Raw genomic sequence first — 12549 nt, forward strand, 5'->3', positions numbered from 1 at the left:
CTGCTGCAGCCCCGGCCCTGTGGTTCTGCAGCACGGGGATGGCTCGGACACTGCAGCCTCGGGCTCTTGGCTGTGCCCAGCAGAAGAGATGCTGCTCCAACAGTCTGGTTCGAGGGCTGAAAAGCTGGTCCCCCCTCAGCTCCTCTGGCCCTGCGTGGTGACAACCCCCCAGCACAGTGCTGTGACCCCGCAGCGGAGCCGTCTCTCAAATATGGTCATGAACAGCGCTGGAGAAGTTCATTGGAGGCCTGGGCTGTGTGGCAGGGGAGAGAGCTCCTGATAATGTCTCCAAAGGTGCTGCTGCTGCTGCTTTGATTGGCTCCTGCTGCAGCTGGGCTGGCATCTGCAGAGAGAACTTGCCCTCCCCTGGCCATTGTCTCTGGGAGGTTCAGGAGCCGTGGCAGGGAGCGTGGTGCAGCAGGGATGTGCTGGCGGGGCAGGAGGCTCAGGATGGGCCCCGAGGGACTGGGCTGCCCTCAGATGCTGTGGCTGCTCCTCTGGATTCAGCTGTGCAGGGGTAAGTGCCGGGTCCCTTGTCCCACAGCCCAGGGCCAGCAGGTACCTGTGTGCCCAGCGGCATCTCTCTGGGAATGGGGTTCCTTTGGCGATGCTCCTGAGAGCAGAGGCAGAAGGTGCTCAAGTCCATGGAGCCTGTGCCCTCCCCTGTGCCCTTTTGGGTGGGAGAGCATCTGCTTTTGCAGGGCTCCAGTGCTCAGGGCAGCCTGTACCTGGCTGCATTCACAGAGCCCGTGTCCTGGGACAGCCTTTTGCCAGCACTGTGCCCCTGGAGCTGGTGATGGCCTGGCTGTGCTGGCAGCCCCCAGAGATGCCCAGGGCACTGCAAATGCTTGGGGTGTCCTAGGGTATTGGATACTGCTCCTCTAGCCCTTGGTCCAGGAGAGTCCTGACCCCACGAGAACAGCTTGTGCCCCTCCAGAGAAGAGACACAAAGAGCACGAAGCACCTTCAGTCCCTTCGTGGCCGTTGTCTCCCTGGGGCAACTTGATGCCGTTTCCTCTTGTCCTTTCACTGGTTACTTGGGAGAGGAGACTGACTGAGTTAAACCTGCATCAGTTGGAGGAGCAGCCTGACCTGACACTTGCCTGGTGGTTCCTCATTTCCAAATGGCTGGTTGCTCACTGAGAGCAGCCTGTAGCATTCAGTGACTGCGCTCAGGGGGCAGCTCTGCAGCTCAGCAGGTCCGTGGCACCATCGAGTTCCTGTCCCTGTCCCAAGCTCCCCTGGTGTTGCCAACATCTAAGGCTGCAGAGGACAAAGCAGATTCCCTCACTGTTGTTCCTTCTCTCAAAATGTGGATGTAACTTTAGTTTCCAGGAGTGCAAATAAGTCTCAATGAGTCCTCTGAGCAGCAAGACAGAGGATTCCCCCAGCCCTGCAGTGCTGGGGCTCGGGGCTGCTCTGACTGGTGCTGTGTCAGTGTCTGAAGGTGCTGTGGAGCTGAGGCTGGTGGATGGTGAACATCGCTGTGCTGGGAGAGTGGAAGTGAGACGAGAGCACGAGTGGGGCACCGTGTGTGATGACTTGTGGGACATGGCCGATGCAGAGGTGGTTTGTAAGCAGCTGGGCTGTGGGCCTGCCCTTGGAGCTCCCCAGGGTGGCTATTTCAGACGAGGATCAGGCTTCATCTGGATGGATAATGTGCTCTGCAAGGGCATCGAGTCAGCCCTGTCTGACTGCAAATATGGAGGATGGGGCAAACATAACTGCAATCACAATGAGGATGCTGGAGTTATTTGTTCAGGTAAGAGATGAGCCTGGGATTTATTTTTGGTGCTGGATATGAGGAAGGGATCTGGCTGCACCATCAGGTTCCCGGTCACCAGTTTGTCCCCTGGGGCTTCGTGCTGGCCTGTTCTTTTTAACGGCCTCATCCATGATCTGGGTGAGGGGATGGAGGGCAGCCTTAGTCATTTTACAGATGACACCAAGCTGGATGGGATTGTGGACCTGTGTGAGGGCAGGAAGGCTCTGCAGACAGCCCTGGCCAGGCTGGAGTCTTGAGCCAAGCAATGGATTGAAGTGGCCCAAGGGCAAGTGCCACGTCCTGCCCTTGGGCCACCCCAATCCCAGCATCACTGCAGACTGGGGCAGAGGGGCTGGAAAGCTGCTGTAGGGAAAGGGCCTGTGGGGGTTGCTGCCAGCGGCTGACAATGAGCCAGTATTGTGCCCAAGTGGGCAAGAAGGCCAGTGGCATCCCGGCTTGTATCAGCAGTGGGATGGCAGCAAGCCCAGGGCAGGGATTATCCCCCTGTGCTGGGCCCTGGGGAGGCTGCAGCTCCAGGGCTTTGTTCAGTGTTGGGCCCCTCACTCACTGCCAGAGGGACACCAAGGGGCTGCAGCGTGGCCAGAGCCGGGCACAGAGTGGGGAAGGGGCTGGAGCACAAGGGTGCTGGGGAGGGGCTGGGAATAGGGGTGTTGAGCCTGGAGAAGAGGAGGCTGAGGAGAGACATCAGCACTCTCTGAAACTACTTGACACTGGCTTGCAGTAAGGTGAGCATCAATGTCTTCTCTCCAGTGACGAATGACAAGACACGAGGTGCTGTGTCAGTGTCTGAAGGTGCTGTGGAGCTGAGGCTGGTGGATGGTGAACATCGCTGTGCTGGGAGAGTGGAAGTGAGACAAGAGTACAAGTGGGGCACCGTGTGTGATGACTCCTGGGACATGGCCGATGCAGAGGTGGTTTGTAAGCAGCTGGACTGTGGGGTTGCCCTTGGAGTTACCAAGGGTGGCTCCTTTGGGCCAGGATCTGGCTTCATCTGGATGGATGACGTGCACTGTAACGGCACCGAGTCTGCCCTGTCTGACTGCAAATATGCAGGATGGGGTAAACATGACTGCAGCACGTCAATGGAGGCTGGAGTGATTTGTTCAGGTAAGGGATCAGCCTGGGGTTGATATCTGGGGTTGGGCTAGGGGAAGGGACCTGGCTGTGCCCTCTGGGAGTCCCAAGCAGATACTGGAGCAGGGCCCAGTTGAACTTCAGAGTTTCCCAGGACTGGCTTGACAGCTGGTCAGAGGAACATCCTGAAGTTCACCAAGGGAGAGTCCTGCAGCTGGGGAGGGCCAACCCCATGAACCAGGACAGACTAGGGGCGATCTGCTGGAGAGCAGCTCTCTGACAGGGACCTGGAAGTTCTGGTGGGCAGCAACTAAACATGAGCAGCAATGTGCCTTCATGGTCAAGAAGGCCAAAGGCATCTTGGGATGCATCAAGAAGAGTGTGGCCAGCAGATGGAGGGAGGTTCTCCTCTCCCTCTCCTCTGCCTGTGTAAAACTCCCTCTGGAGTTCTTTTTCAAGTTCTGGGCTCTCCAGTTGCACAGAGACAGGGAACTGCTGGAGAGAGGCCAGTGCAGGGTTACCAAGATGCTGAGGGGAGGGAACATCTCTGTGAGGAGGAAAGGCTGCGGGCCCTGGGGCTGTGGAGGCTGGAGAGGGGAAGTTTGAGCTCAGGGACAGCTCCTCACCACGTTGTTTCTTGGCAGGATTTGTGCGTCTGGTGGGAGGGCAGAGCCGCTGCTCAGGACGTGTGCAGGTCCATGCCGGGGGGCAGTGGAAAGGTGTCTGCAGCTCCCACTTTGGTGCCCAAGCTGCCGCTGTGGCCTGCAGGGAGCTGCGCTGCGGCGGGGCCCTGTCTGTGTCTGGCACAGCTGCCTCTGGAGCAGGGCTGGGTGCCAGCTGGGACAGAGAGCTGCGCTGCGTGGGGAATGAATCCCAGCTCATCTCCTGCCCCACGGGGCCCTCGGGGGAGCGGCCCTGCAGCCAGCAGGACAGCGCTGTCCTCACCTGCACACGTAAGGGCTGCGGGACGGGGGCTGGAGGCCGGGGCTGTGCCGGGGCTCGGGGAGCAGAGGCAGGACGTGGCTGTGGGGCCAGGAGGGCTGCTGGGTTTGTGTGCAGCAGGCTGCCAGTGCCCAAGGACAAAGGCGTGCTGGCCCTGGGGCCTCTGTGCCAGCTGCTGCGGGCCCAGGAGCCCCAGGGCAGCCCCTGTCCTCCTCCTCCTGTGTCCCCAGAGTACGCAGGGTTCAGGCTGGCCAACGGCAGCACAGCGTGCGAGGGGAGGGTGGAGGTTCAGCTGCTGGAGACCTGGGGGACCCTCTGTGCCTCACGCTGGGATCTGGCCGATGCCCACGTTCTCTGTCGGCAACTGGGCTGCGGCTTTGCCGAGGCCATTCCTGGAGGAGAGCGTTTCGGCCCAGCGCCTGGCCCTGTCTGGAGAGACTCCTTCCACTGCGACGGGACTGAAGCCCGGCTGAGCCAGTGCCCAGTGACCGTGCTGGGGGCCTCCCCGTGCTCCCGCAGGAACAACGCCGCGCTCATCTGCTCAGGTGAGCGCCGGGAAGATGCCGCCTCCACCCCGTTTGGCCTCGGGGTGCCGTGTCCGCCCAAAGAAGGGGTCTCGTGGCAGCAGCGGGCTGAATGTCTCCCTGGAGAAAGCCTGGCTTCCCCAGGAGCCCGTGTGGTGTCCATGATAGGACCAGGGGTACCAGGCACAGGCTGGAACACAGGGAGTTCCACTGGGACAGGAGTAGCACAGGCTGCCCAGGGAGGGTGTGGAGGCTCCTTCTTGGGAGGTTTCCCAGCCTGCCTGTCAAGTTATTGTGCTCTCTGCTTGAGGGGAGCCTGCTTTAGAAGGGAGTTGGGCTGGAGGATCTGTGCAGGGCCCTTCCTGCCCCCACCACACTGTGCTTCTGTGATTCTGAAGTGCAGAAAGGGCCTGAGCTTAGCCTATATTTTTCATCAGCACAAGGCTCCATCTTGTCATGTTTAGTACAAAACCCCTGCCTTGCCCTTCTCCCTGAAGAGTGCCACGGGCCCTGTTGCCACTGATGGTGGTAAGGGCCATGGGGTGGTGGTGGCTGTGGCAGGGTGAGGGGAGGGCTTGGACTGCAGCAGCTTCAAGGACTTCTCCAACAGAAAGGATTGGCAATTAATTGTCTGCTCTCTGCAGGCCCCGTCGGCTCCGGGTCCCTGCGGCTGGTGGGGGGAGGGAGCCGGTGCACCGGGCGAGTGGAGATCTTCCAGCACGGGACGTGGGGCAGAGTCCTGTCTGAGCAGTGGGACGTGGCGGAGGCCCGTGTGGCGTGTCGGCAGCTGCGGTGCGGAGAGGCAGAGACGGCCTACAAGCCGCCCAAGGCCGAGCAAGGGACGGGCCCCGTGGGGCTGCGAGGGGTGCGGTGCCAGGGACACGAGGCCCAGCTGAGCCTCTGCAACGTCTCCTGGCCGGCAGCGGGGGTCGTGGAGGACGTGGGGGTGGTTTGCGAGGGTGAGTGTCCCCACGGGCCCCCCGGGGCACAGGGTGGGTGGGCAGCCGGCCCCCGCCGCCATCTGGGCTCTGTCCCCGCCGCAGGGAGCCGGCGCGTGCGGCTGGCGAACGGGCCCGGGCGCTGCGCCGGGAGAGTGGAGATCTACTCCCAGGGCAGCTGGGGCAGTGTCTGCGACGACGGCTGGGACCTGCCCGATGCCGCCGTCGTGTGCCGGCAGCTGGGCTGCGGAGGGGCCGTGGGGGCGCCGGGCTCTGCCGCCTTTGGGGAGGGCTCCGGGCACATCTGGCTGGACGGCGTCAACTGCTCCGGGGCCGAAGCCGCTCTCTGGGACTGCCCAGCCGGGCCCTGGGGGCGGCATGACTGCGGGCACAAAGAGGACGCCGGAGCCGTCTGCTCGGGTGCGTGACGGGAGCTGTGGCGGGAGGCTGGTGCTCAGGGAGGCCGGGCCAGCAGGAGAGCCGGGCACGGCCAGCGCTGGCCCGGGCTGCCGCTGAGCTCCTGCGCCGGCACCTCCTGCGCACAGCCAGGCACGGGCAGCCCCGGGGCCGGCGGGGTCCCTGGGGAGCTCAGCTGTGCCTGGGGGTGGGCGGCAAGGGCAGCGGTGTGCGGCCCTCAGGGACTCGTCTCCCTCCCCTGCCAGAGTTCACGGCCCTGAGGCTGGAGAACAGCGACGGCTGCTCCGGCCGCCTGCAGGTTTTCTACAATGGGACGTGGGGCAGCGTTTGCTCCAACTCGCTGACTCTTGAGACGGTGTCGCTGGTGTGCAAGGAGCTGGGCTGCGGGGACACAGGGACCCAGGAAACACTCCTGCCCCATGGCAGGGTGTCTGGCCCCGCCTGGCTGGACAACATCCAGTGTGGGGAGAGAACCAGCTCTTTCTGGCAGTGTCCCTCTGCTCCCTGGAACGCGCAGTCCTGTGTCGATCTGCAGGAGGAGATCCACATCACCTGCAACGGTAACTCAGAGCTCCCCACGCACCCCTGGAGCAACATGAGGCCAATTCCTCTTGTCGTGCCACTCCTTACTTGGGAGAAGTTACTTATTCCCTCCTCAAACAGCTTGGAGGGGCTTTTCCTCTCCATGTCAGACCCTCCTTCTGCTGCTGGCAGCAGCAACGTGAGCACAGCAACAGGTCCCAGCAGCAGTTTCCAGCCAGGTTGCCAGCAGTGCCTGGGATAGCAGAGGCATCTCCATGTAAGGTCTCAGAGGAGAACAGGCTGGATTCAGAGGGATCTCATCCCCAGCGACCCCTCTTGCTGCTCTGTGAACCAGGGACCTGTTTGTGCTGCTCAATCGGGGTTCCTCCCCTGGGCTTGTGCAGTGTCCCTGAATGCCTGGGGTTCAGAGTCCACTTTGGCCAAGATGGCACTGGGAGGCACCAGCAGAGCCAAGCTCTTCTCAGTGATTTCCATTGCTAGGACAAACGACAACAGAACATCAGAGGTTCCAAAGTAACACAAGGCAAAACTTATTCCCTGTGAGGGTGAGGGAGCACTGGAACTGGCTGCCCAGAGGGGCTGTGGAGTCTCCTTCTCTGGAGATATTCCAAAACCACCTGGACAAGTTCCTGTGTGACCTGCTCTAGGTGGCCTTGCTCTGGCAGGCAGGTTGCACTGGATCAGCTTTCGAGGTCCCATCCCAGCCCTAGGATCCTTTGACTGTGTGATTCTGTGCTCCCCGCTCTCCTCTGCCCCATCCCCCGAGCAGCCCCTTCACCACAACGTTTCCTCCTCCAGGGCTTGGCTCTGCAGTGCCCCCAACTTCACCGGCCCCGTGCCCCAACGCCACGAGCTGCACAGGTAGGGAGCTGCTCCTCTGCTGCCCCTCTGGCCTGGCAGGGCTGTGCCCACCGTCCCGCTGCCCCAGCAGCTCTGTGCCTCCTGCAGACAGGGAGAGGATCCGCGCCGTGGGAGGAGAGGACGGCTGCTCGGGCCGGGTGGAGCTGTGGCACCGCGGCTCCTGGGGGACGGTGTGCGACGATGCGTGGGACGTGCGGGATGCCGAGGTGGCCTGCAGGCAGCTGGGCTGTGGGCCCGCCGTGGCCGCCCTGCCCGAGGCTGCCTTTGGGGAGGGCACAGGCCCCGTCTGGCTGGAGCAGGTGGAGTGTCGGGGCACAGAGGCGGCTCTGCAGCACTGCTGGGCCTGGCCCGGGGACCGCGGGCTCTGCCGGCACAAGGAGGACGCGGCCGTGCGCTGCGCGGGTGAGTGCAGGGGCTGCAGCTCTGCCCGGGGCAGGGGCAGGGGGCTGGGGAAGGGGTTTGGGCTCGCTTGGGCCTGGCATCATGGCCCTGGCCTCTCATGGAGTTCGTCAGGCTGGAAAAGTCCTTTGAGATCATGGAGTCCAAGTGTTGCCCTCACACTGCCAAGCTCACCACTGACCCATGGCCCCCAGCACCTCAGCCCCACGGCTTTGGGATCCCTCCAGGGCTGAGGACTCCCCCACCTCCCTGGGCAGCCTGGCACAGGGGCTGACAACCCTCTCAGGGAAACAGTTCTGCCTCAGCTCCAACCTCAACCTCCCCTCGGACAACTTGAGGCTATTTCCTCTTGTCCTATCTCTCCTTACTTGGGAGAAGTGATTTATCCCCACCTCACTCCAATCTCCTGTCAATCACCCCTCAGTGTCCTTCTAACTGGATCAAGCTCCAAGCCCCCAGTCCCTGGGCAGGGCCATCCCCACGTTTCCCCCCCTCTCCAGAGCCAGAACCTCCCTGTGCAGTGCAGGCGCCTGGTGCCGAGTGGCAGCAGCCTCAGTGGAACCGACCATCCCGCGGCCACTGCCCGTGGGGCCCAGCAGCCCTGGGGCTGGCCCCTGGCTACCTGGGTCATCCCACCTGCTGCCCGGATCACAGGCACTGGGCCTCATCCTGCTCTGGCTTTGCAGCACTGCATGATGGGGCAGTTTGGGCTGTGGGATGTGTCAGGGTCGCCCCAGATACAGGGGACTGTGGTGGGGAGGGGGCTCCCTGATCCCCATAAAACCCCAGAAGCACAGCTCTGCTTTTCCTCCCCTGCAGCTCCAGTTGCAATGGCAGCATCCCCGCCCCGAGCAGGTAACTTGTCTTGTCCCTGGGGATCCCTGGGGCTGGGCTCTGCCCCAAAGCCTGAGGGAAGGGGCTGCTTGCTGGGGGGCGCAAATGTGGTGGGAGGAGGCCCTGGGCTGGGGCTGAGGGGCTGGAGAGGGCTGTAAGTGGCTCAGCAGGGTGGGAGCTGCCCCAGCACTGTCTCCTGGGCTGCTCCATGCATGCTGGCAACCAGGACTGGTGCTGCCTCCAGCTCCCCAGCCCCAGGTGGCACTGCCCCTTCCGTGCTCTTGCCCATGCAGGTCCCACACGAGGCCGTGTGAGCAGCGGCGGGAGAGTCTCGGTGCCCGTCATCGTCTGCATCGTCCTGGGGGCCCTTCTCTGCCTGCTCCTGGCCCTCCTGGCCGGGCAAGTGCTGCAGCGCAGAGGTGGGTCCTTGCAGAATGGTCCCGGGGGCAGATGGCTCCTGGCAGGGCTGTGGGGGCTGTGGGGTGGCACCGAGGGGCAGGGGCCAAGCCGAGGGGATGAGGCTGGGGGCTGCCACAGAGCAGCTGCGCAGCGCCGTTGCCCTCCCTGGGGATGTGGCAGCCACGTCTGGGCAGCGCAGTGGGGCTGGAGCAGCCCTGGGCTGGCCCCAGGAACAGGTCTGGGGGGGCACGGTGGGGTCCTGCAGCCCCTCTGCCCGTCCCTGTGCCAGCGCTGCCCCTGTGCCCAGGCTCCAGGAGAGCTCAGCAGCCCTTCCCCGAGGCCGTGTACGAGGAGATCGGTTACAGCCCGGCGTGGAAGGAGCAGGAGAGGTTTGGGCGCTCAGGTGGGTGCGGGGCTTTCCTGGGGGCACATCTGCAGGCCTCTTTGACCCGGCCACGAGCCAGGGCTGGTCCCTCACAGGCCCCAGGCCCTGCAGCACATGGGCTGTGCAGGTAGCATCTGGGTCCTGGCACCGCCAAAGCAGCTCCCTCCCCTCCCCTCCAGCTTTGCCTGTCCCATCCGGACAGCCCCTCTCCTCCTGCCCACCACCAGACCCCCGAGGAGGGAGGGAGAGAGGGAGGGAAGGGGCTGTGCTGTGAGACAGAGCTCCTCGGAGATGGGGTTTGTCCAAGGGGAGCTGGGTGTATTCCCAGCCGGCCTCATCCCTGTGCAGCCCCAGCTCTGGGGGTCCCCCTTCCCATTCCCCAGCAGCTGCGGGGGCTTTGCTGTGTGACACCCACTGTGCATCTCCCCAGGCTCCTCCTCAGAGGGGTCCCTGCCCCGGCTGCAGCCCTCCCCTGCGGCCAGCGAGGAGGAGGATGCTGTGGGAGCAGCTCCAGGTAAGGCTGGGATGGAGCGAGGTGGCCCCAAGTGTCACCGTGGGAGACGGGGAGGCCGTGGGGGGGTCTCCTGTGGTCTCAGCCCCGTGTCCTTGCGCATCCTCCCACCCTCTGCTTCACACGACGCATCTTGTCCCTGTCAGCGCCTCCCCTCTCCTTCCAGACAGCCCCATCCTGCCCGCAGGCAGCCCAGCAGATGGCTATGATGATGCCAGGGAGGTTTCTGAGCCTGAGGAGGCTGCCGGCCCTGGGCAGGGAGCTTGGCAAAGACCCAGGGAGCCAGAGGAGGGAGCAGGGCCCAGGGACGCGGCCGGAGGTGAGAGGGAAATGCCCTGGTGCCGCCCGAGGCGCTGCCGTTAGCGAGGCCCAAAGCTGCCGGGAAGGGCGAAGCTGCCAAGGAGTGTTCCTTGGAAGGGCCGGGGCTGGCAGCAGGAGCTGCAGGTGGTGAGGAGCAGGGAGGAGGGGGACGCGCAGGAGGGGAAACTGCTACGTCCTGCCTCGCTGCTGGCAGGGGCCAAGCTGTGCTCCCGCAGAAGCGTCGGGGTCCCTGGAGCTGGAGGAGAGCCCTCGTCCCTGTCCCGGGGGAGCTGCGGCTACGACGATGCCCAAGAGGTGTCTGTGGCATGTCCCTGTGAGGACACCGAGGCCGTGACACCGCAGGTCGGGGCACAACAGCCCCCGACGGCCAGGCCGGGAGAGTCTGGCACTGCCGCGAGGCTGCAGCAGCCGGGAGAGCCCTGAGCACCAGGACACTGCACCCAGGGGCGGCAGAAGGAGTTTCCTCTGGCTTTGGCCTCATGCTGAGCCTCAGTGTCACGGTGGTTGTGATTAAAAGCCTCAGGGGGTTGCCCCGCAGCCGGTGCTTCCCTGTGCAGGCGTCGTGGTGTCTCGTGGCACTGAGCGGGGCAGCGCGGCACAAAGACGTGGCGCTGGGAAGGGGCCCGTCCCAGGGGTGGTGGGTTTGGGGTCGGGCTTTGGGGTCGCAGGAGCCCTGTGGGAGGTGCCGCCACGTGCCCCCGTGGCAGTGCCCATCTCCTCAGCTCCCACCGGGAGCCGCCCTGACACCGGCTGCGGAGCCCCTTCCTGAGCCACACAGGCTGGGATTCCCTCTCCTCACCCTCTGCCACCACCCCGCTGGCTGGGGACCATTCCTGCTGCCTCGGGCCCTGGCACAGCCCCAGCGCTCTGGGCACAGCCGCAGAGCCGCCTCCTCCCTCAGCAGGGGCCAGGATGTCCCACGGCAACCCCGGTGTAATGGGTGATGGTCAAAATTGTTATTGTTGAGCAAATCGAGTGGGATTCAGTTGTGTTGTGCATGTTGTTGTAAGCAATGACTCTGTTTGTGTAAGTTTGATTATGTTTTGTGGAACCTTGTAATAGTAGTTAAGTGGTTGAGCCAACACCTGGTCAGCGCTGGGAAGGTGCAACAAAATAGCGAAACTTCAAAGGCAGGAACACCCAGCAACATTTTTCACCAATCTGGAGCTGGTAGATGAGCAAGGACGACGCGTGGACACTGTCAACTGACCAACCAGAGACCGATTCGTCGCAGTGTCCCAGCCCATGAAGGGGGGGGAAAACATATATAAGGACATGCAAAGGATGAATGTGTGTGCCCTGGCGGAACTGTTGCACTTCCCCCGGTCACCCAGCGCTGTTGCCCTTTTATCGCTTGCTACAATTGGTTTAATAAAATTCTGTTTGGTTAAGAAAGCTTTAGAGGCTGATTCCTCTATAACAATTTGTTGCCGTGACTCGGATTCTCGAGCTTCGGCGGAGGACCCTCGCACATCGGGACGGCGCGCCTTGTCTTTTTTTTTGACGATCTCGAGGTGAGTTGGGGACTCCTCGAGGCCCTTGAATTCCGAACCCTAAATTTCGATAATTGGGCAAAGAATTGAACCCCGTAAACTTTGTGCACGAAGAACCGGACGAAGACCCCAGGGAGGGTAAGGATTCCATTCAGAACTGGACGAAGACCCCAGGGAGAGTAAGGATTCCGTTCAGAACTGGACGAAGACCCCAGGGAGGGTAAGGATTCCATTCAGAACCGGACGAAGACCCCAGGGAGGGTAAGGATTCCGTTCAGAACTGGACGAAGACCCCAGGGAGGGTAAGGATTCCGTTCAGAACTGGACGAAGACCCCAGGGAGGGTCAGGATTCTGTTCGGTTGGGGTGGGTTTCCTGGAGTGTGCTTGAGTGAGACGCCCCCCTTGGGGAAGCGAAGCGAGTGTGGACCCTGCCGTGAGGCAGCGCGGGACTCTCTTGTAGTGCGGTTCTCATTGCCCGCGAGGGCGTGAGCCACGAACGAGGGGTGCGTGTGTGTGTGTGTGTAAGAAGGCACTCCGGAAGATGGGACAGAAGAAGAGCAAGCCTTCTGATCTCATGGGGAAGGGACCCAAGGAGAGGTTACCAGATATTCCCCGAGATGGGAAGGTGCGCCTTGCACAAGAAACAAAAGTAGGGAAAAGATGGTTTATTATTGCATGTGTGTCTGGGGAAACCAGCAGATTAGACCAGATCACTTGTGTTGGCCAATTTTTGGGTCATATGAGAATTGGATTTGTCGGGCTCTAAACCTTTACGTAAATGATAAGGAGCCCTTTAATTCTGAGGAGAGCGAGTATGCGCGCTGTTGGCCATCTTCTGCTACTCGTGCTGGGATTTTTGCTTTAGGTGAAAATAAATCTGGCTGTAAGAAGAGGGTCCCTGAGGAACCTCCACCCCCTCCCCCTCCCTATGATCCCCCGCTGGTAGAAAATCCAAGACCCCCCTCTCCCCCTGTGCCTTCGGCCCCTGAGGAGGATCCCGATTCTTCAGGGACAGTCGGGGGGACCCGAAGACTCACGAGGAGTCGGGCTAGACAGCAAATGACATCAGAAACGGGGCTACAAACATCATCAAAAACAGGGCTATACCCACTAAGAGAAAC

General features: G+C 62.3%; 1 protein-coding gene across 1 annotated transcript; it reads left to right on the plus strand.

The window, feature by feature from the left end:
- Positions 1 to 1353: 1353 nt before the first annotated feature.
- On the plus strand, positions 1354 to 10357 carry LOC133628082 (antigen WC1.1-like). The gene is made up of 14 exons (XM_062015983.1): positions 1354 to 1762; positions 2579 to 2893; positions 3505 to 3813; positions 4033 to 4347; positions 4971 to 5285; positions 5370 to 5684; positions 5927 to 6241; positions 7023 to 7085; positions 7173 to 7487; positions 8612 to 8737; positions 9025 to 9120; positions 9533 to 9616; positions 9780 to 9932; positions 10128 to 10357. Exons 1-14 carry the CDS (start codon positions 1354 to 1356, stop codon positions 10355 to 10357), a joined length of 3360 nt encoding a protein of 1119 aa, XP_061871967.1.
- The last annotated feature ends 2192 nt before the right edge of the window (positions 10358 to 12549 follow it).

The sequence above is a fragment of the Colius striatus genome, chromosome 28 (assembly GCF_028858725.1).
Source record: "Colius striatus isolate bColStr4 chromosome 28, bColStr4.1.hap1, whole genome shotgun sequence".
In the NCBI taxonomy this organism is placed as follows: domain Eukaryota; kingdom Metazoa; phylum Chordata; class Aves; order Coliiformes; family Coliidae; genus Colius; species Colius striatus.

Excerpts from the sequence above, each read along its gene's own strand:
- LOC133628082 (XM_062015983.1), top strand. The coding sequence starts at position 1,354 with ATGAGTCCTCTGAGCAGCAAGACAGAGGATTCCCCCAGCCCTGCAGTG. Across the intron at positions 3,814-4,032 it reads CGCTGTCCTCACCTGCACAC|AGTACGCAGGGTTCAGGCTG; the intron begins GTAAGGGCTGCG and ends CTGTGTCCCCAG. Across the intron at positions 9,121-9,532 it reads GGAGAGGTTTGGGCGCTCAG|GCTCCTCCTCAGAGGGGTCC; the intron begins GTGGGTGCGGGG and ends GCATCTCCCCAG.